General features: G+C 44.2%; 1 protein-coding gene across 1 annotated transcript in view; it reads right to left on the bottom strand.

The window, feature by feature from the left end:
• The window catches only part of METTL24 (methyltransferase like 24), a 75,053-nt gene extending 63,702 nt beyond the window's left edge, over positions 1-11,351 (bottom strand). Inside the window, exon 1 of the mRNA XM_036414592.2 lies at positions 10,785-11,351. Within this exon, the coding sequence (XP_036270485.1) occupies positions 10,785-11,090 (306 nt within the window). The 5' untranslated portion in view covers positions 11,091-11,351. The remainder of the gene's footprint in view (positions 1-10,784) is intronic.
• Between the last annotated feature and the right edge of the window lie 11,945 nt (positions 11,352-23,296).

The following is a 23,296-nucleotide window of genomic DNA, read 5'->3' as shown; positions in this document are numbered from 1 at the left end:
ACAACATGTTGTAAAGAGATTTGTAATTAGTTTTGAGGGGGAAGAAATCACAAACCAATGTGAACAGGTAAGCCTCAACCATTTTATGACAAATGGGGGATAAATTTATGACAAATGGGGGATAAATTTATAATAAAAATGCTAACAAAATTTTACTAGTTACTGCTGGCTTTTATTTAAGATTTTAAAAACGTATCTTCTAGCTCCTCTGATTGCTGAGCATACTACATATGCTTTAAATTTCAAGAATAAGAAAAATAGTAAAAATTCCAATGAATACTGGGCTTTATACCTCACAGATAAACATACCTGTATCTTTTTTTAAGCCAGTTTCTGTCTATTATTATTATTATTATTAGAGATAGGAAGGGAAAGAAAAACAATGGGAAACATCGATCAGTTGCCTTCTGTACGTGCCCCCACCAGGGATCAAACCCACAATCCAGGCATGTGCCCTGGCCAGGAATTGAACCTGCAACCTTTTGGCGCACAGGATGACGTTCAGCCCACTGAGTCACTGTGATAAGGCCATACCTGTATCTTTTTTATGCCCAGGAGCCCACAGCTCTCCAGCAACAAAGGGCTGCACGGAGACAATCTTTACTTGCTGAGCTACCCCACAGGCCAGGTGCTTTCCCCTACATGCTCATTTCATCTTCACAACAGCGCTGAGTGACGTGCTACATACCATTTTTTTTACAGAGGAAGAAACTGGGATTCAGACAGGGCGTGCCACTTGTCCACATCCAGTAACTGGGGGAACAGAATTTTAACTCCTCGAGTGTGAAAATACGACACCATCTTACTCAAAACAGACAAAAACAAACGAAAAATACATACCATCACATCGGACACAACAGCAAACAAGAATATTGCCTCTGACTTTGTTGCCAGATTCTGAATACACATTTGGAAGTCTTTCAACTTGCTCCAACAACCATGAATAAAGTGATCACCAGGAAGATGGACTTACACATGGAGCTTGATTCATCTCACCAGAGTCCTTCGGCTCGTTCACACTCATGACTTCATTTACTCAAATAATTTGCTTTATTTCTGGAAGAGAGGAAAAAGGCCTGCAGACCATCACCCCATCACCGCTCTTTGCAAAAAGTCCAACATAAATAATGTCAACAAGAATCATTGTATTTAACAAACTCCAGGACACATCACAGCACTGTTTATAAGATGTAAATAGAGGCTTGTTTTATTTCACTGTTCTGCTGAATTCAGTTGTTCGCTTCAGTGCAAATCTAGGCCCCTGGAAGAGCTTCCCAGCTTTATGTAACACTGCCGAATGTGCCTACTTAGCGAGGCATTCAAGACGGCCAGCCTGAAACATCACCGAGATGATGTCCATTGGTGTGGATGAGCAAAGGGCACTGTGGTGCCTGTAAGCTCTGCCTAGCACATGTTTCCAGCTCTCTGACTCCTGCCGTCTGGCACTGGGTGGGACCCAGCCACCAGCTACAGGATTGTGAGCAGGAGGTGCTGTGTGGCTTCCAGCCAGGCATTTCCTAAAGCCATTGGAGACCCCAGCACACTCCCTGCTCTGTGGAGGTGACAGGCAATATTCCAGCTGGTGGCTGTGCTGCCAGAGTCTGGGGTCCAGAGAGAGGACGATGATAGCACAGAGCAGTAGCGCCCACCCTGCCACCCGGCAATGGATACATTAACATGAGCAAGAACTATATCTTTGTTAGGATGAGCCCTGATTTGACAGTTGGACAGTTGTTGGTGATCGCAGCATAAACTGCGCGTGCGCCCCCCCCCCCCCCCCCCCCCCCCCCCGGCCCTATACCCCACCTAAATGGCACCATGAAAAAGGACTTTGTGTTTCTAGTGATAGGTTAGCAGATTTGGGAACTTTAGTATCTGATGCTAAATGTTATTATCTTGTCAGGAAAAGGTCCCTCAGCCCATAGGTCATTTGGACCCAAACCATCATGTCCCAAAATCTGAATTAAACAGGCCACAAGCAAAACTGAAGAGAGAAAGTTACAGCTGTAACCTTCGGAACTGTCGGTTCTAATTTACTGATCTGTCCAAGTTCTTCGTTGTAAACAATAGAAACCACTCTGGCTAGTTAAGTAGAAAATAAATTGACTGAAGATGTATTCACTTATAGAATCTTAATGTTAGGAAGACCACTCCACGTGCTGGTGTAGACTGCACTGCCCCACCGCTGGGCACACATGCGGGGCTGGGTGCTTCCGCTAGAATCTCGGCCACCATGCTACTCCATGGTCCTTGTGCCACTCAAATTTCTAAGGCACAATCCAAGCTCTCGGGTAGGTGTTTCCGAATGGTAAGGCCTACAGTGCACTAGGAGCAAGGAAAAGTTGGAAAAAGTATTTTTTGGCTTTTTTCTAAGAAAGATGGAGAATTCCTCAACACAAGAAGGAAATTCAAGGGTGTGACAAAAAAGAACGACTAATACCTACTTCATGTGTGGTAATGGGTACTGTGGACAACAAAGGTTTCCAATGCTCATGTCAGTCCATAAGTTCCAAGAGCCTTCCTGGCTTCCACAGCTCTTCCTTCAGTTCTACCCCAGGACCCTTCCCATGAATCCCTATTTTTTCTATTTTACTAGTTTCAGTTGGGTTCTGCCATTTGCACCCAGAGTCCAGATACAGAAGTAACCAGACTTAAAGAATCCAAACTAGCAAGTTGCAAACAGGCCTCTAAATATTCAGATTTTCTAGAGAAGTTTTCAGCTCTTTGTGTGTAAAGTACCTTCCCACATTTACCATGGGGGAGGAGGGAGTCGGGGGGCTGATCAAAAAAGGCAAGACTCTAACATGGTTTGAGAACTCTAATTGGGATCATGGGCTGCATACTGGTTATATTTACTTTCTCTATTTAAAGTCCTCATAAATAACTTTTCCTAAGCAAACAAACAAACAAACACATTGCATCTACATAGATGTATGTGCATATATATACCCATCTCAATAAAAATATCAGAGTATAGAAAAGCTGACAACTTACTGCCAAATGCCACCTGGAAATAAGGTTATCTATAAGAATACATCTAGACAGAGAAACTGAGAAATAGTTAACCAATAAAAAAAAATACACAGAATCATAAATGCTAGGTTTGGGTAGTATTAAAACAAACAAACACACACACACACACACACACACACACACACACACAAGATAAAACAAAAACAAAAAAACCTACACTCTATTTCTAGATGCTCACGTTCAAGATCCCTGAACTGGAGTAGTTAAAATAATGGAATAAAATATAGGAAAAACAAAATCCTATGGGCATAAAACTGTGCAATAACTATACTGAATAATTAAGAGATGTCAAGGACTTGACTTCATGGGATAACTTAGAGAAGGTTTTCCCTTTCCCTAAAAATGGCTTTGAGGGCAGAGAGGCATATCTTGAGCCATTGATGGCTTGTGGCTTGAGCTGGTTGACCCAGGGTGTACTAAGAGACTGAGCAGGGAGTTGAGTGAGGGAGGTGAGTTTTGTTATGTTAGCACGTTAGGGAGATGGTTAAAGAAAGCTGGGATTTCCTTCTCTCCTTCACATACCAGTCAGTCAACTCTTCTTCCAATTCAGTGAGGTTTTCCTAATTAATTTATTTAATTCTGTGTGTTTTTTTCTTAAGCTAAGCCAGGGTCCATCCATTTTTCTTGTTTACAACCAAAAGAGTACATTAAACATACTCCCCTACAATCTTACTCACCCCAGCATCTAATTCAAGTCTTGGATAACTCATCTTTCTTTAGGTCCTTTCTTAAAGGACCTTCTGCTTTTGCAAATCTATGTGCCATGCTGCCACTGAGTTTAGCAGCCTTAACCTCACTGGGAAAACATCTGGCTAACTGTTGATTTTGACATCTGGCTCAGGGGTTGCAACTTCAAATGCCTTCAGAGGTCACACAGTCAATGTAAATGGAGAGAGAGCTGAACTGGACTCCACTAGACACTACATGCCCCACCTAAAGATGTGTATGTTCAAACACTTAAAACACTGTGTGGCTCCAACAAAATTCTTTGTGGTCAAATTTACCTCCTGAGACATCAACTAACAATCCATCTTGCTTTTAGTTTAAATTACAGATGGTCTTGTAGACTCATAAAACTCAATTTTGTTTCTATCATTTGAGTAGAATAGCAATGCTTCTTAGACAACAAATTTTCTCCTCGTCTATTAGCAGAAAACTCCTTTGATTACTAATGGAACCAATGTGAGGTATCTAGAGAACTCCAGGGATGTTTTTAAAAGAAGCTGGGAAATTGATATAAATGGCTTTTCATGAAGATAGCCCTGAAGGCAAAGAAAGAGGAGGCCACTGCCCTCCAAAGCCAAAGCAAAGACTTGGAGGGCAAAAAAAGCAATATGAGAAGCACCCACAGCCACATGAAAAAGATCTACATGTCACCCACCTTCCAATGTCACCCCAAGACACTGGAGCTCTGAGGGTAGGCCACATATCCTCAGAAGAGCACCCCCCGGAGAAAATAAACTTTACCACTATGCTATCATCAAATTCCCCGACGACCGAATCAGCCATGAAAAAGTGGAAGGCAACAATACACGTGTGTTCACTGTGAATGTTAAGACCAATGAGCACCACATCAAACTGGCTATGAAGTTCTATGACATTGACATGGCCAAGGTCAACACCCTGATCAGGCCTCATAGAGAAAAGAAGACACAAGTTCGACTAGTTCCTGATTATGTTTTGGATGCTCCCAACAAAATTGTGATCATCTAAACTGAGTCCAGCTGGTTACTTCTAAATAAATAAATAAATAATCACCATAAAAAAAAGAGAAAATTCATATAAATAGAACCATTTTTAAATGGAATCAAAGCCGCCATCCCAGAGGAAAGGTTTTGCATATCTTGTTCCTTGAAAGTTTGGAACGTTTGACAATAACCTTTGGACTGGGTCAAGCCAACATTGTTCTACAAAGGACTGTTTGCAAGCTAACAGGATAGCAGACATCCTCTCACAAGGACTGATCATTGTGAACATTCTTTAGAATCAGTAACCAGCCATGTATAGCTAAAGAATAACTTAGCTTGTTAACACCAATAGAAATTTCTTTATCCTATTCATGTAATTATTTCCCTTTTCACATTTAAAAACAAAAACAAACAAACAAACAAAAAACCTTGCCTTCACCCCATCACCAGAACACTATTTGCGTTTCCGCCTGAACCTGTGTTTCCCAAATAGCTACTCTAAGATCTCAAATAAACACTTGTTGCCTTTCGCTTTGGACTTTATTTTTTAGGTTAGCAAAGCTTATCAACGCTGGTAGATTCCAGCCTTAGTGTGTGTCTTGGGGTAAGTGAAGCAGGCTCTGGTTACTGTCTATGAATTACAGAATAAAGAGCCCAACTATTTATAAGCACAGACTCCAAAGGTATCCCAGCTCAGATGGAAAACCCAAATGCCTACCACCCTGACAGTCTCCAGTTTCACTGCCTAGTTCCGAGATTCTCTTCGCAGACTAAGAAAGAAATCCAATTCAATAAAGCTGATAAGGCTCCCCATTCCTTGGAGAAAATGGGCTGGACAAACTGCTCTCAAAAACCGAAAAGCTCTACCACCAATTGTTGAAAAACAATGGAGCCTCCTTCAGCTGTTCTTTTGCCCACAGACCACTGCTCTCTGAGGAGCTGTGGGGTTTGGAAGGAGTGCAGAGGCCTATTCCCCATCTAAGGCACATCAAAGTTTTATTCAAAACCTGTCTTTCTCCCTGTGAAACTAAGCAACTGCTCTTTCACACCCACATATTGCTGGAGAGCATTCAATTACCCTCCATGACTTTGTTTAAAATGAAAAGGCTTTGCCTCCTGGGGACAGAGAGAGAGGATTGATTAATGCTGTTCGTGAAGGACAGAAGTGTAAGGACACAGAAAGATCCAAAGTACTGGAAACTACCGCTGGGCCATATTTGACAAGCAATTCAAACCCACCTTCAAGGTTTTTTTGTAAAGAATAAGGACTTTTAAGGCAACTGGATACACCAAGGGGCATAGATGCCATTTTTTCCCTCTTCCTTTCCCATGATGATCGCAGAATTAGAAAACCAAGAGGAAGAGAGACGTGATGAAGAACGGCCAAATTTTGCCATATGGTTTTTCAGGAGAAGAGGAAACATTTTTTTTCTTTTCTTTTTGACACGTTGTTCCAAGGGATCTGTGACTAACAAACCAAGCCAGCACACTGCTGGGTTCTGTGGCTCTGTGACTCAGAAGTCACTTTTCTACCCAACATATTAAATGTCAAGGAAAATACCTTCGATAAGAGAGAAGAGCTTCCTTCAGGAAGCTGGGCTCCTGAGTGAGTGCCTCTCCTGCACAAACGAGCTATAGGTTTTGCTGCTGTCCTTTAGGTGGATCGCCAACTGCCCAAGATTTCATAAAGAAGCATAAATCATGGAGAAACGTATATTAGTCCTCTATAAATGCTTCCCAAAAGTACTTTACCTATGTAATCATAGTAGATGTCTGTTTAAAAGAAAAAAGATCAGAGACACAGACAGAAAACAGAGAGAAGGGAAAGGAAGAAAAAGAATTACAGTGATACTTCGATGCATGTGTAGTATGCAGAATTAGGAGATTAAATGCCCTGGTGAATGTTTAAAGCCTCTGTACTATACGAAAGTGTATGGGTTTCAGGCTCGTCCTAGCCCAAAAGGGCAGCATTTATGCATCATTATCAAGAGCCCTCAGCTCACAGTGCTCTTAAATCAGAACCCCTGATGTGAAAGGGGGTTTACTCTGGAGAGCTAGCTCCTGCCTGGCTTGCTGAAAGAAGGGATGAAGTAAGCACCACACTTCCCTTCTTTATAACAATTGGTTTCGTTAAGAGAAGCATAAGCCACGGTCAAGGTGGCAATGTAATCACTGAGTTTTTGTTCCTCTAACAAAGAAAGCATGTTGACAAGAAACACTCAGCAAACCAATTATTTCATGCAGGTTTTCATCCATCCAGAAAGCCATCCTCAAAATAGATGGAACTTTTTCTCCTTCACTAACCAATCTGGTAGGTGCCTGTGGCAAGTACCCAAGAACCTAAATAACACTGTTTGTTCTCAACAAACAAAAATTAAGTAAAGTAAGATCCAAGGAGTTAAACACATAACTTCCAAACTTTTTAACTCCATAAATTATTTAATGGTGCATTCCGCTTCTATCTCAGCACATCTTGATGGTAGGCTAAGGCGGAACAGGATTTGTCCCCCAGGAATATAAGGGGTATGAGCTCTGTTCCCAGAAGTGGGAGAACAGATCAGGTAACTGGTCTTTCCAGTTTTGAGGAACATTTTAATCCAACTTTTTTTTTTTTAAATGGAAAAATGAAACAAATTCAAGACTCCCACTATCTAGGAATTTGGGAAAGTTAGAATGTATACCCTGAAAATAAGTAAATAGATAACTAACTAGCCAGGGAGAAGGAAATCCAGGGAGAATGTTTCCTTAGGAGGCTAAAAAGATATTATTTTTATTTTTTTATTTTTATTTTTTTTTAATATATTATATTGATTTTTTACAGAGAGGAAGAGAGAGGGATAGAGAGCCAGAAACATCGATGAGAGAGAGAGACATCGATCAGCTGCCTCCTGCACACCCCCCACTGGGGATGTGCCCGCAACCAAGTGCATGCCCTTGACTGGAATCGAACCCGGGACCTTTGAGTCCGCAGGCCGATGCTCTAAAGATATTATTTTTAAAATAGGAATAAACTCACTCCTTTCTTATATTTGTTAAACCAAAAACATTTAGAGTCATGCAGAATAGACTAACGTAGATGCCTCTATGTGTTACACAAGAGTGTAAGCATTTTTCAGGAGTAAGCATTTACTAGCATCGCTTTAGGAAGCACAATCCTTTCTGTCAAGAACAACTCTGGGAACAGAACGTCCCATCTGAAATGGATTACCAGGTCACCGCATGTGCAGAGCAGCTCACCCATGGGGAATGCGTTTCTGTTGTCATCTCAGATTGGGGGAAGTTCCGCATGGAAGAAGGAATAACGGGAAGGTTGCCAGGCAGCATCCTTGAGCTGAGTGTTCAAGGATGGAAAGAAGAGAGGTTATAACAACATATCACATTTGGGGAAAGGCTGGGGCTGAAGACTTGAAACAAATTAGTGAAAATTAAAGCTGCCATCGCTGTTTACAACACACCAAACTCTCTACCAGGGGTGAGGAACAGCTGGCCGGCAGGCCATATAACGCCCACAAAATCATGTTGTCTAGCCCTGCCAAGGCATTAGGGGTGAGTTAAATGTTTGATCAAAATAGCAGGCAGTCCCAATTTTCAAGTTGATACTTTTATATGGCCCCAAAATGGTATTATAAATATCCAAATGTATTATGCTAAGCGAAATAGGCCAGTCAGAGAAAGATAAGTATCATGTGATCTCACTCATAGTGGACTCTAATGAACAAAATAAACTGATGAACAAAATAGATCTAGAGACATAGAACCATGGAGCAGACTGGTGAATATTAGAGGGGAAGTGAGGATGGGGGGGGAGGGGGGAGACTAACCAGGGAATTTATATGCACATACGCAAAGCCCATGGACACAGACAATAGTGAAGGCTTGGGAGAGGTTGTTGAGGGGAGGAGAAGGGTCAATGGGGAAAACAAATAAAGTTGTAATATTTTCAACAATAAAGATAAAATAAATAAATATCCAAATGGCCGTTGGCAGGAAAAAAGTTCCCCACCCCTGCTTAATACAAATATTCCCTTTTGTTTTTTCTAACTTAATTTTAATAAAAACTGAGCTCCAGGGCTCAGACTCAACTTTCTCATCTTTGTTAGCCACCCTCACTCCCTAGTTGCTCTCTACAGTCTCGTGGCTTTAGCGACGCTGTGTGCTGATGACCCCACATGTCTGTCTTCAACCTGGCCATGTCCTCCGACTACAGACCTGTATGTCCAACTGCCTGTCTGACATTTCCGCCTGGATGTCTAAAAGCTATCTCAAACTCAACATGTTTAAAACCAAACTCCTGACTTCTGCCCATTCCTTCCAAAACAGAAAACCACCCCTCCCTCACCTCCCTTCAGAACGTATCCAGCACCGACCACTTCTCCCGCCTGCGCTTCTACCACCTCTCTGAGCCGCCACCATCGCCAGCCTGGATCACTGCAGCCTGCCATGAACTGCCTCCCCAGTGAGCCTCTGAGTCTGTGCATTCCAAACTCTCCCACGTGTAAGACAGGCTCCGGTTATAGACACTTTGTCTGAGACTTAAGAGCGACGCGTGGACAGGTGACAACAGGAACAATGGAGCGGCTGTGACATGAAGAGTGCAGAGTGGGGTTGACGGTATCAAGGATGGGACATGTGAGAATATCCTGAGAGACAGAAGAGCCGGAACTCGTAAGAAATATCAAGTCGTAGGTCAAATGTTCCCTCTCAGTTAGCCTTTCTTGACGCCACAGGTAGAGGTCGAGACCGCAATGACAGCATCGGTCACCTTACCGGAGGCCTGTGCTGAGCGTCTCCCCATCTAGACTTTGAACCCATTTGGTATCCCCAGCACCTGTCGCAACATCTGGGACCCGGTAAGCCCTGGCAACGTGTGTTGGATGCATCACATGGTGGCAGGGAACTCGAATTAGGAACATGGAGAAGAGGCGGCTGCATTATTCTGGAAGTGAGGCTTTGGAGATAGAAAGACATATTTGAGTTTATCCAGGAAGATAACACTGATGGGAGTACAATGGTAGGGAAAAGCCAGAGGGTAAGGCTTGAAGAGGAGGTGGAAGGGGGGCGGGGGGGTGTGATATGAAAAAAATAGGTGAGAACTAGGAAGCCAAAGGAGATCAAAGGGAGAGGTTTTTCTCATTTCCCCGGAGGAGGGTGGTGAGGAAGGGGAAGAGGGATGCTTAAATGAAAAAAGAGAAAGACAGGCTTACAAAGAGGTGGATGGGTATGAGCACCAGGCACGCTCATACCTGCAGTTCTTAGTCTTCTCACTCCCAAGTACCAAGTACACTCCTGAGCTCCAACAGGAGCGTGGGAGGGCGGAGGCTTCCTAATCCGAGGTTAAAACTGGGCCACCTGGTGAGGTGTGAGCCCAGGGGTTAATGAGGGAGGAAGAGCAAGCCCGCGTTATTGCTTCGGTCCTCCAAGTTCAAGTGAACTCCGCATTAAGTGGTGCGGGGGGGAGCTCAACTTCTCGCCCCGCGCCAGCCAATTCAAGGGCGATTCTCTGCAGCCCAAACTTCTCTCGTGATGAGAATCACCTAGTGGGGTTGTTACACTACATACAGATTCCTGAATCCCAACTAAGAAGTGCTAAACTAGAATGTTTGGGAACATATAGGTAAAACTGCATACTTAACTAGTGCTCTAAGACAGGGTGGACCACCTTCACCGAGGAAGGTGGTGGGAAAGCCATTCACAGTGCACACAGACCCAGTTCTGCCCAGGCCTCGGGGAGAAAACTGGGGAAAGTACAGACTATAGACAAAATCACCACTCCTTCCTTGTCAGTGCCCATCACCGCTCTCCTCCCCTCACTCAAACGTAGGTGAGAAGCGGGACTCCGTCCCGGGACGCCTGCAAACCGAGGCTGACAGTGCGCTCAGCCAGCTTCGCTGCAGGGAACGACGCCCCGGCGTGGCCGCCCCAATGAGGAGCGCGGGGTTCAGGCTCTCGGACGGTCCCAGGGCGCCGGCCGGCGCAGCCCGAGCGGAGGGCCCCGCAGCGCGGCGGAGGAGGTGGGGTCTGGGTCTGGGTTCGAGCCCCCAGACGGCACCGTTTGCAACTGACCTTGCGGCGGGGGCGCGCGCGCGGGGCGCAGCAGCCGGTGTCCGGCGTCCCGCTCCCGCCGCCCCCGCGCGCCCGGCGGCCGCTGCGCACGTAGGTCACCTGCCTCCGGCCGGCGGCGCGCGGGGGGCCGGGCGCGGGCGGCGGGGGCGGCGCGGGCGGCCGGGGCGGGGCGCTGCGGGCCGGGGGCGGGGGGCCGGCGCGCCGCAGCTCCGCGCACAGCCGCAGGCCCAGCAGCAGCAGCGCGGCGCCCAGCAGGCAGCGGCTCAGGGCGCTGCGGCCCCTCCCGGGCGGCCTCTCCCGCGCCATGGCCCGGCCGAGCTTGGGGCTGTGTCCGCGCCCGCCCGCCCGCCGCAGGGATGTGGCCCCGCGGCCCCGAGCTGCCAGCTGTGGGAACACCCCCGCCGGCCAGGGCGCGGGCTCGGACCCGCCTCCCTCCCTCGCGTCCAAGGAAGCCTCGGCGTAACCTTATCCATCCCAGCCCCAGCGCAATGCAACGGCCGCTGGAAGGGAAGGGCGAGGCGTGGAGGGACCGGGCGGGGTCCTGGGATGCAGGCGGCTCGGCTGGGGCAAGACCCCGAGGAGCCCAGCCTCACCTCGAGGTCCCCGAGGAGGGTCCCTCCGGCCTGGCCTCTGGAGCCTGGCAGAGCTGAAAGCTGTGGCCAGAGAAAGAGCATTCCTAACTGGAGGGACCCTGGGCCGCAGCTTCCTGTTCTAGCATGAGGGTTGTTGCAGACACACAGCCGGAGGGGAGGTGAGGGGAGCTCCCAGGTTTTGTTATAAGGAGCACGTTCTGATTATCAAGCAGCGCGTGCCACTGAGCACAGGATAAAGACGCATCGCACTGATGCTCAGGTTTATAAAGGCTCTCCCTCCAGAGAGAAGAGGGAGGAGGAGGAAGAACAGCCCTCTCTCAGTGCAGAATAATCAAATTAGAGTTATTCCATCTCTAAATTCTGCCTGAAGCTAATCCGTGCTTTCTCTCCGTGTTATGAAATGTGTGGGGGTGAAGGAGGAGAGGGAGAGGAAAAAGCAACCGAGATAACTGACAGCAGGGAGAGAGAACAGAAGATACTGGCACGATGTGGATCAAATTAATTTAGCTCCACACGCGCACACCTCCCTGCTGTCTTGCACAGATACTGAGGGACAAATTTATCTTGCAGCAAAATGCTCCCCAGCTGGCATTTTCACCACCACCTTGACCTTAATTAATCAGACCAAAGGCTCACAGCCTGAAGGCCAGTGTTGGCTGCTCTATTTGCAAATATTGGTAAAATTCTTCCCCACAAAATTCTTCCCTTTTGTGGTTTGGGTTTTAGGTGTAGGTTTGGGTTTGGGTTTGTTTTCTTCAGCTGTGGCCACATTTTTTTCATACTTTACGCTTGCATGTTTCCTGTCTGTATGTAGACTATCCCTGCTGACTCATCCTCTTTCTCCTCAGCCTACAGAAAGGACAACAGAGACACGGAGCCCCCTCTGCTACACCCCATTTTAATCTCCAGAATTTCTTTTTTTTTAATTTTTAAAATATATTTTATTGATTTTTTACAGAGAGGAGGAGAGAGGGATAGAGAGCTAGAAACGTCGATGAGAGAGAAACATCGACCAGCTGCCTCCCGCACATCCCCTACTGGGGATGTGCCCGCAACCAATGTACATGCCCTTGACCGGAATCAAACCTGGGACCTTTCAGTCCGCAGACTGACGCTCTACCACTGAGCCAAACTGGTTTCGGCTTCGGAATTTCTTGTTGGGATCCCTCCCCTCTAAAAGCCCCTGGTTTAAGGAAGACTCGGTGTATTCTTTGTCACTGTACAAAGCACGTGGGCTCTCTCTTCCATGTGACGGAACTTAACCCAATCTCGCTCTTTCCCTGGGCTCACCAGGTCCTCAGGCTCCCGAGCGAGCGTTTGATTAGGACCGACTTCTGTTTTCCCTAGATGCAGCCCTGCAGCTATTTCAGAGGGCTCTGTTTTAAAGAATCCAAGCAAGTGCGTTTTTTCTGATACAAACTCCAAGAGAGAACTTCACATAAACAACAGGAGCCGAGATGTCAGAAATGAACTGTGTGTTGGGTCAAAATCTTGTCTTTCAAAAGCTGTGAGACTTTAGACAAAGTACTTAATCCTTCTGAGCCTCAGTTTTTTCATGGACAAATAGACCTATATATCTGGTTTGCTTACAAAGATTGAATAGAATATTATATGTCTAGTCCACAGGTGGTACTCAATAGCAATTATTTTTATTATTTATCATTAAAGAAAAGCTTGGCCCTAGCCGGTTTGGCTCAGTGGATAGAGTGTTGGCCTGCGGACTGAAGGGTCCCAAGTTCAATTCCGGCCAAGGGCATATGCCAGGGTTGCATGCTCTATCCCCAGTGGGAGGCGTGCAGGAGGCAGCCCATCAATGATTCTCTCTCATCTTTGATGTTTCTATCTCTCTCTCCTTCTCCCTCTCTGAAATAAATAAAGATATATACCGTATTTTCCAGCATATAAGACGACCCCCTAATTTTACAGTTAAAATATAGGTTTAGGCCTATATTCACTGTATAAGACTACCCCCCACTTCCGAGGCAACACCAGTTCTTTTTTTAATAGACTGCTTCTCTGACTCTGGCCAATCTGAGCAGGCTTTTTACTATAACACAGTGTAGCTTTGGGTATATAAAATCCTGGATGTCATCATGAAAAACAAAATGTAAGCATTGATCCCAAGGTAGGTAAATATAAGAAAGCATACAGAGATTTGCACTCCTGGAATTAGGAGTACCCGACAATGCAAGAAACAGCCACGAACAAAGCTTCAGGATCCCACAAGTGCACTCTATTAGTTGTGTAATTGATGCCATTTAAGACACGATTTACATTGTGCTTGATAAACCTAGATCCCCAATGTCTGGTGTAGACTTTGCTAGACGTTTTATTTATGTGACCAACACAGTGTCACTAACTAAAGATGTAATCTTTTGAAGATTATGATACCACTAATTTGTGCCCTCTGCTCATCTGTTGAATTACTCTTCAGAGGGGAAAAATGAGGAGTATCCTATATTATTAAAATGGGAATATTTAATAAGACTGGAGTGGCGGGTGGAGAGGAGAGACACATAGAACAGTGTAGCTCTTGAAGAGGATTGGGGAAATGACCTCATATTTTCCCTTATCTCATGTCTCTGGTTCTCTAATAATGTTTCCATTATAAAATCTAAATAAAATGCAAAGTTGAAATGCCCCTTTTCTTATCCTTTGCAACTGTTTCAAAGAATCCAAGCAAGTGCATGTGTTTATGTCTCCATGTGTTTATTACTAACTAAAAGGAACTGTTTATATATGTATAGCACCATTAACTTTCTAGGAAGAAATCTCCCACTTTTAACTTCCACGCAATATTTCCCTGTGTCATGGAAGATAATGAATAGTGAAGTAGGCCAGTTGATAAGCGGGGGTGGCAAATTCATTCACTGTCCTAGCTGAAAAGCAGTCTTTCATTCATGACCTTTGTTTTTCTCATAGAGTTGAGTTTGTCTTGGTTGTTTCTGGATATGTTTCAAAAATGCAGATAATCATTTACCACTGAGTCTTACACTGGTTCATTCAACGGGCATGCGGGTCAGTAAACCACAAAAGCAGCTTTCATTAGATCACAAATTACATCCTCCATGAGGTTTGAGCCAACAAAATGAGTAAAACAGAACATTTTTTACTGCTAATCTCCTAGACCTCGTACATTTCCAATTTGCACACATGCTGTAGTGCCGTGTTCTCAAACTGGGTTAATTTTGCCTCTCAGGAACATTTGGCCAATTTCTGAAGACATTTCTGGTTGTTACAACAGGAGATGGTGGGGCAAAGATGCTACTGACACCTAAGGGATAGAGAAGAGGGATGCTGCCAAACATTCTCCAATACAAGCGATAGTTTTCCACAAAGAATTATCCAGCCCAAATGCCCTTAGAGCTGAAGTTGAGAAACCCTGATGTCACATAACATAGATGTTAATGTGACAACTTTTCATTACAGACTGTGCAGAGAGAAAACAGGCTGACAGTCAAGGATCCTCACCTCACAATGTAGTTATTTCTGTTTTCAATGTGAAATACCTAGCCTGAATTAAAGTAGTCAATTTTAAGAAGGAATAGAGCTAGAATTTCTGGCATCAATATCTTCCTCCACCCTACCTACCCCATCACCTTTTCTCCATGTAATATATGTTCATTGTGGAAAATATACACAAGCAAAAGAAGATATCAATAGTCATTCAGATGGAATGAGTCAGAGATAGCTACCCTCTCAGACTTTTGTCTATGAATATATATTGTTTACAAAATGAGTTATACATATTTCTTTATAATGGTTAATAGCAATGTTATTATATAATTTACATATTAAATAATATGATGACTGGAATTTGCTTAAAAACAATCCAATGGGGATATGGGAGATAACTCAAGGTATAAGTGAAACTAGAATGGCTGAGTTTATAATTATTACTGCATAAGTTTCAAGTGTACACTTATAATTTGACATCTATAGATTCTATATCATGCTCACCACCAAAAGTCTAGTTGCCACCCATTACTATGCAATTGGCCCTCTTTACCCATTTTGCCCTCCTACACTCCCTTCCCCTCTGGTAACCACCAATCTGTTGTCTGCCTCTGTGAGTTTGTTTTGTTTGTTCATGTGAGTTTTTTTTTTTTTATCATACAACATTTGTCTTTCTCTGTCTGATTTATTTTGCTTAGCATAATACTCTCAGGGTTCATCCATACTGGCAAAAATGCCAAGATTTCATCTTTTTATAGATAAATAGTATTGCATTGTGTATATGTACCATATCTTCTTTTTCCATTCATCTGTTGATGGACACTTAGGTTGTTTCCATATTTTGGCTATTAAAAGTAATGCTGCAATGGACATAGAGGTGTAGATATCTTTTTAAATTAGTGTTTTCATATTCTTCAAATAAATACCCAGAAGTGGAATTGCTGGATCACATATTAGTTCTATTCTTAATTTTTTGAGTAATCTACATTCTGTTTTCATATTGACTATTCCAATTTATGCTCCCACCAACAGTATATGATGGTTCCCTTTTCTCTGCATCTTTTCAAATACAAGTTATTAGTTTAGTTGTATTTTTATGACACCAATCTAACAGGTGTGAAATGATATCTCATGGTGGCTTTGATTTGCATTTCCCTAATAATTAATGATGTTAAACACCTTTTCATGTGCCTTATATAACATATTTTTAATGGCTACATGTACCACGATTTTACCAATCTGCCACTGTTAATCAGTTTAGATCATTTCCAAGTTTTAGTGTTCTCTGTGACTCCGTGGACTCTGTGAGAGAAAGAAAGAAGCCAAGGATGATACCAAGGTTTTTCCAGGGTATTACAAGAACAAAGTTACCATTAACTAAGAAGGGAAAGACTCAAGTAAGAATAATTCAGGGTGGAAAATTAATAGTTTGGTTTTGGTGGTCATATTGAGTTTGGGAAGCCACCCAAGCTTGGGAAGACATCCCAAGTAGAGATGTCAAGTAGGTAGTTGGATTGAAAAGACAGGCTGGAATTTAGGAGAGCAGTGAGGGGTGGAAATACACATTTTTGAATCATCAGCATGAGTGAGGGAGGGGCGAAATATTTGAAGACTTAGTTCTGGGTCCACCAATATAAAGTCAGGAAGATGAGGAGGATCCAACAAAGGGCACTTGAGCAGTAAAATAAGAGAATCTGCTGTCCCAGGAACCAAGTAAGTGAAACATTTCTTGGGAAGACACGGAGAGGTCTAATAAAGTGTGGGTTTGAAACTGCCCACGAGATTTGATGACATGATGCCTTGTGTATTCTCTCTCCCAACTAGAATATAAAATCCATGAGGTCAGGACTTTGTCTGCATCAATTATTAATCCCAGTTCCTAGAACAGTACCTGGCATGTGGTATGTACTCAATAAATAACAGTTGAATTAAAAATTGAATGAATCAAATCCATGTGCATTCATAATTATTTCATTATGTTAATTTTTTAAAAGGGTAGAATCACTAAGTTAAAGCAAAATTGTAGGTCTTCCAATGTGAAGCGCTATTATCAATTTTTCAATCAATCAAGAAAAAGGCCGTATTGATCCCATTTAAAGCTCATCACATATTCCTTTGCTATAATTGGGAAGCCTCACAGAATAGCTGAGCCAGCCTCTGGCAGACAGATAAACTGGGCGGTTTCTTTTTAGTTCCCTCCTATTCCTATTACTACACTTGAACCCACACTTAAACTCCCCTCAAGTGCCAATCCCAAGCTGCAGCCCAGACGGGATTTGTGTTCACTCTACTGTCAATTATTTACCTCCTCCCCACCTCCAGGATGTAGCTAACTATTGAGATACTAGCTCCACATGATTTGAGACCCCATCAGCAATATCCATGTTAAAGGAAGAACTCACCAAAATGAACACTTTCAAGGCCCAGAATAAAGTTTTATGAGAATGACAGATATGGGAGCCGCCACTTGCGGCTGGGAGCCCTGCCTAAAATCACACCACGGCCTGGTCCACAGCCTAATAAAGCTGCCTCTGGGCTAATCCTGTGGAAAATGCCTGGGGAATTGCTTCATGGCCTGGCCTGCTTAGGAGAGAGAGCTTGAGCCTTGCCTGCTTTAGCTTTTCCGTTCTTGGTGTTTCTGTCTCTCCAGCATTTGTGGATTTGCTTTATCCTTCCTCTGCACAGACTGTTTCTCAAGCATTGGGAAGGGGTCTTGCTCATTCCTGTATCTCCTGCAACGGGCCTCCATCATTACTCTGCAGTTGTTGACAATCAACAGATATCAAACCCCACCCTGCTGAAAAAGAATCATACCCAACTCCGTGATGGCTCACAAGTAAGATCTCCAACCTGGTACCTTTTTTCCCTCAAGGAACAGGGAATGCTTCTTTTAGAAAAAGAGAGAGAGAGAGAGAGAGAGAGAGAGAGAGAGAGAGAGAGAGAGAGAGAGAGAGAGAGAGAGAGAGAGAAAGAAATGTGGGTGTCAGGGGAGCATCCGGGCGGCTGATAGCTGTTAGGTAAACCTAAGCCCAAACAGGAAGTTCATAAAAAATGCCTCTCGCCCTAACCAGTTTGGCTCGGTGGATAGAGCATAGGCAGGCCTGGGGACTGAAGGGTCCTGGGTTCGATTCTGGTCAAGGGCATGTACCTGGGTTGTGGGCACATCCCCCTTAGGGCGTGTGCAGGAGGCAGCTGATGGATGTTTTTCTCTCATCGATGTTTCTAACTCTCTATCCCTCTCCCTTCCTCTCTAAAAAAAATCAATAAAATATATTAAATTAAAAAAAAGATGCCTATCACATACACTTTCTTGGATTCTGAAAACACATCAGAGGCATTGTTAGATGCATTTATTTACAGACATTGACTCCCACGATGAGAAATTCCAGGGTTTTATGACGCTAAAGCAGTTTAGGTTAAGAATGATCAAAACACTGCTCGGTTCATAGGACCACCTGTGGGGCTCTGCCCCTCCCTCGCCGTGGGCGCATCTCATCATTATGACACATGCCAGAAAGGATCCCCCAGCTACAGATCACTCTGAAGTCAAAGACATTCCCGGTGGAAATGTTCCCAAAGTCAAGGGCTTAAAAAACCCTTTTAAGGTCAGAAAAGATCGCCAGGGAACTGACAGGATTAAGTGAAGCACAGCATGCCCAAAGGCAAAAATCTCAGGGCGCTGTCATTTCAGTTTAGCTTGTGAATATATTAAAAGTCCTGAGGTCAAAAGCCATTTTCTTTTCTCCTCACATCGGCTGCTCCAGCCCTAGGGAAAGCATAAGAACTACATAATTGTCAGATCATAATCAGGGGCTCTCAAACTTACGTGTGCATGAGAAGCCCTGGGGCGGGGAGGGGGCGCGGGGGATGGGGATGTAAATGGAGGTTCAGGAGCCCCACCTCCAGAGCTGAAGTTAGAGGTGAGTCCCCAGAATCAGTATTTTAATAAGCTTCAGGCGGCCCAGGATGCAACTTTCAGAAGCCTTGGCATAGAGGTGCCCCAAGCATTGTGATGCTTGGCGTTGGAGGTGACAGAAAGCAGGAAGCAGTTATTACAAGGTGTTCGTGTATCCATGAGTGCAAATGTTCTCTCTCAGCCTTCTGGGCATAGTTACTAGCAAAGCTTTAGGCATTAGCAAGAGGCCCTCGTTTTCAAAATTTCAGGAGTTCCCTTGGCACCTGATGGGAAAGTAAAAGGCCTACAAAGAGGACAGCTTTCTTCCTTCCTTTCTCCCTTCCAATGCCTTCCAATGCCTGCCTTCCTTCCTTCCTTCCTTCCTTCCTTCCTTCCTTCCTTCCTTCCTCCTTTCCTTCCTTCCTCCCTTACTGCTTTTCTTCCTTCCTTCCTTTTTTCTTTCTTCCCTTCCTTCCTTCCTTCCTTCCTTCCTTCCTTCCTTCCTTCCTTCCTTCCTTCCTTTCTTCCTTCCTTCCTTCCTCCTTTCCTTCCTTCCTTCCTTACTGCTTTTCTTCCTTCCTTCCTTTTTTCTTTCTTCCCTTCCTTCCTTCCTTCCTTCCTTCCTTCCTTCCTTCCTTCCTTCCTTTCTCCCTTCCTTCCTTTCTTCTCTATTTGCTTTGAGAACTTCCCAGAGCTCTTGAATAAAGGGAAGGGAGTTGGTGATACCCTCAAGTAAGGTCAGAGCTGCTCCTTGCTTGTTCTAAGCAAGACCATAGCACCTTGAAATCTGCAACCCTCTCTCTGGGACACAACGTCCTCCCACTCACTATGGGACCCCAGAGAGTTAGAGACATGGGTCCAGGAAGGGAGATTAAGGAAGCAAAGCCAGAAGGTCAGGTGGAACAGAAGACCCGAGTCTCAGCTCAGCTTCCCTTAAACCACTCACTAGCCGTGTGGCCTTACAAAAGCTCCCTCACCTCTCTGCGCCCCGTTTCCTCACGCAGAACGTAGAGATAAGAACAACTTCCTCACAGGGCTGTCGGGATCCTGGGATGAGTTGATGTGTTTAAAGCACTTAGTGTCTGTGGGGAGGGGTGAGGGATGGGAATGGGGGGATGAGGACGAATATGTAATACCTTAATCAATAAAGAAATTTTAAAAAATAAAATAAAGCACTTAGTGTCATTCTTTCTGGCCCATAGTAAGTGCTGTCATGTGTGATGAGTTATTATCATTGTTCACATAGCAAAGGACAATGGTGTGACTTGTGCCCTAGTTTATATTCCTCCCACCTTCCGGTTGGATTGTCCGTTTGGGGCTTGGGCTTGCTGGGTCTCCCCTCGAATGACATAAGAGGGGACATGAAAACGACATGTCCACTTCGGTGTTACCCCTGAGCCCTGGTCTTTCTCCTTTAGCATCCTCAGGTGCCAGGGCCTGTCTTACTAAGGTTTCCATTCTTCCTTGGAAAGCATTTAACTAGCAGGGCTTTCTCTTCTCTCTTCGATCCACAGGTTCCAAGCCATGTCCTTTCCTCTCTGTCGTTCTGGTTTCCATGGTTCTGGGTGCCATTTAGGCACACTTCCTTCCTCCCTTGTACCTCTCTCCTTGTTTGCTGTGCTCACTTTCACCTTTTCTCTTTAAAGTAAGCTTTTCATACTGTGCTGGCTCCATCACCTCTGATTCCTTCCACCCTCCCCTTAGAACAGCCAGGACCGGGTCACCTGGCTATGACTTTGCACATCCCTGTAAGATGCAAAGCCAACTGCGGAGCCCTCATCCCCCACACCTCCTTCAGGAATGTTCACTGCTGTGCACGAGGCTGCTGAGAATTTCCAGAGACCTGCCCCCTCTCCATCCTCCTCTGTGACTTAGAGGGCTGCTCAGAGGGAGTGAGAAACAAATGCTGTCTTGGAAGAAGGCGGTGGTTGCTAGGAGAGAAATCGTTCCCTGTCACAAAAGGCGGCGGGAGAAGGCGGCTCCAGGCCAGAGGACTCAGCAGCGTGGGGACGAGTTTTGGTGTCTGGCTGCTGTTGCGGTGTGTAGCTGCCATTAGGCACTTTCACCGAAGAGGGTGAGATCACTGGAACAGGTTTTTAATAGCTGCAGTTCCTATTTTAATGTCTTTGTGGGTTTTTAATTTAGCCTTTAATGGGGGGAATTGTAAATAAAAAGCAGGAAACAAATTCTCATTATGGATGTAACTTCTGCTGATCAGGTATCCCGGCACTCACTGCCTCCGCAGTGGCTGCTTACCAGCCTAAGTCCCACAGGCAGGTGCTGGTGGGCACAGGGATGGTGAATTATTTATTTTTGCCCCTCTCTCTCCCCCCACTCCCATAACCAGTCTCTGGCAGGGAGAGGAGCTCAGTAAAAGTGTACAACTAAGGATTTCAAAATCCCTGAGTTACTGTGTACGTATAAAGCCAACCTTCAGGCACCCTGCACCCCAGCCAGGCCTCTCCATTGGCTACACCCCAAATGCAACTGCATTTTCCTGCCCTGGGACCTTTGCTCATGCTACCTCCTACCTGAAAGAGACAATGCCTCCCTGTCCTGGAGATGAGAAGGTCCTGGCAAGCATGAAAAGAGCAAGCTGAGGAGTTTAGATTTTGTGTAATAGGTAATGGTGAGCCATTGGTGGTTTTTGAGCAGAGAACATTAGCATGGGTTCAAGGTTGAGCCTGTGTAAGACCTTGAAGACCTGAAGAATGCAGATCATGGCACTCCCAAGCCTCACTTTATATACTTCAAAGTAAAAACAGTACCAAATAATAAAACACAAAACATCAGCTATATTGACGTTGAAAAGCTTGATTCCACATCTGCTGAATCTAAAATTCTGAATGCAAAAAGAGGATTCTTTTCCAGATCTTTCCCTCCTCCTCACCACTCAATACTGACATGGAGCTCTTTCTTTATTGTAGAACATTCTCCCAGAAATATTTCAAGTGTTATAAGGTTTGAATACAGAGATCTAAAAAAATAAAGTGGTCTTGCCTGTCCATGTAGTTTCTTCACACAAAATTAGTTAAAGGTAGAGCATAATTGTTTCAGACTAAATACTCGCACTTTTGCTGCAGCCTCACAGAAGGCCCTGAGAACAGCCTCACAGTGCATCTAAAGCAAGCATGTCAAACTCAAAGGCTCACACGGGCCAAATAAACAAGGTTTAAGTTTAGGTGGGCTGCAACTAAAGAAAAGCTTCAATTTTCATAGAAACGTAGGTGTATTTTGATAGAGACATGCTGAATACAAAGGGCTAAAATAAATGGGTAATCGTTAACATAAAATAATAGAACATTTGAATAAAAATTAATATTTTTTCTTGAATATTAACTTACCAGACACTGAATAACTGCACAAATTAATGTGTAACACAAATAAACCTATTTTTCTTGTTCTCCAAATTCAAAATATTTCCTGTTGTGCACAGCAAACAAGTCAGTACAAGACTAATTGGCTGCTAAAATATTCGCTGCTAGTATTAGTGGAGAGAAATGGTGCACCTGCACTTAAGACATGTAAGGAAAATGAATGCAACATGATTAGAGTAACCAATCATTAGCTAACTTTGTAGTTCATCCTATATAATAAAAGCCTAATAGCCAAATTGTCCCCTCGACCGAAAGTTCAACCAGGAGTTCAACTGGGAGTTCAACCAGCGGGCAGGGGCAGCCAGCCAAACGTCCACAGCCCCTTCCCCCTGACTGATCAGCCCTGATCAGGGTGAGCCGGCCAGACCCCACCCGTGCACGAATTTGTGCACTGGGTCTCTAGTTATTAATAATTATGTATAAGAGATTTGTAAAAATTAAGTTTTGACATTTTTATTAAAACATTTCTTACATACATATTGGCTGGGCTGCAAAAAATATTCCTTGTGGGCTGCATGTGGCCCGCAGGCCATGAGTTTGGCATGCTTAATCTAAAGTGTCTTGAAACCTTTAAATGCTACACTGATGAAATTTTAAGGGAATCTTCATTTTGTAGAGTACATTAGATTAGAGCCCTCCTAAGTCTGGTAGACAATAACAAAAATCATTTGCAAGCCACACAATCATGTTCCAGCATTTAATTTCAGCATAAGAAGAAACCTGTGAGCATTGGGAAAATTCTTCATTTTGCCTAATTCTGATTTAAAAGCAAAAGGGGATCAATTTCACAAAGGGTCCTTTGGCCCCAAGCTTTTAAAAACAACAACAATTAAGTTACTTATGAAAAGGAATAAAAATCAAAACTAAATCCACAATCCTATCTCTTTAAAACAGAGAGGCCCTCTTTCACACAAAGGCCTTTATCTTCTTGGCCACCATGCTTTCATAAAACACAGCTCTTTCTGTGGAGCCTATCTCAAACCCTACGTTAAACAAAGGGGAGAAGTCCCATTATTTTTCAGGCTTTAACGTCTCAGGATAAATTGGCTGTTCATCTATTATTCATCTGCCATTGTTAGAAATTAAGTCTTTGCTGCTGAAAGAGGTAAAATTTAGCAGGGCTGATCAATAGAATTCTTTTTCTACTCAGACAATAGAGGATAAGAAGATAATGATTAGCAATGTCTTCAA

Source organism: Pipistrellus kuhlii, unplaced genomic scaffold (genome assembly GCF_014108245.1).
Source record: "Pipistrellus kuhlii isolate mPipKuh1 unplaced genomic scaffold, mPipKuh1.p scaffold_m20_p_5, whole genome shotgun sequence".
Lineage (NCBI taxonomy): Eukaryota > Metazoa > Chordata > Mammalia > Chiroptera > Vespertilionidae > Pipistrellus > Pipistrellus kuhlii.
Note: the sequence above shows the minus strand (reverse complement) of the source record. Positions and strands in the feature narration are given on the sequence as shown.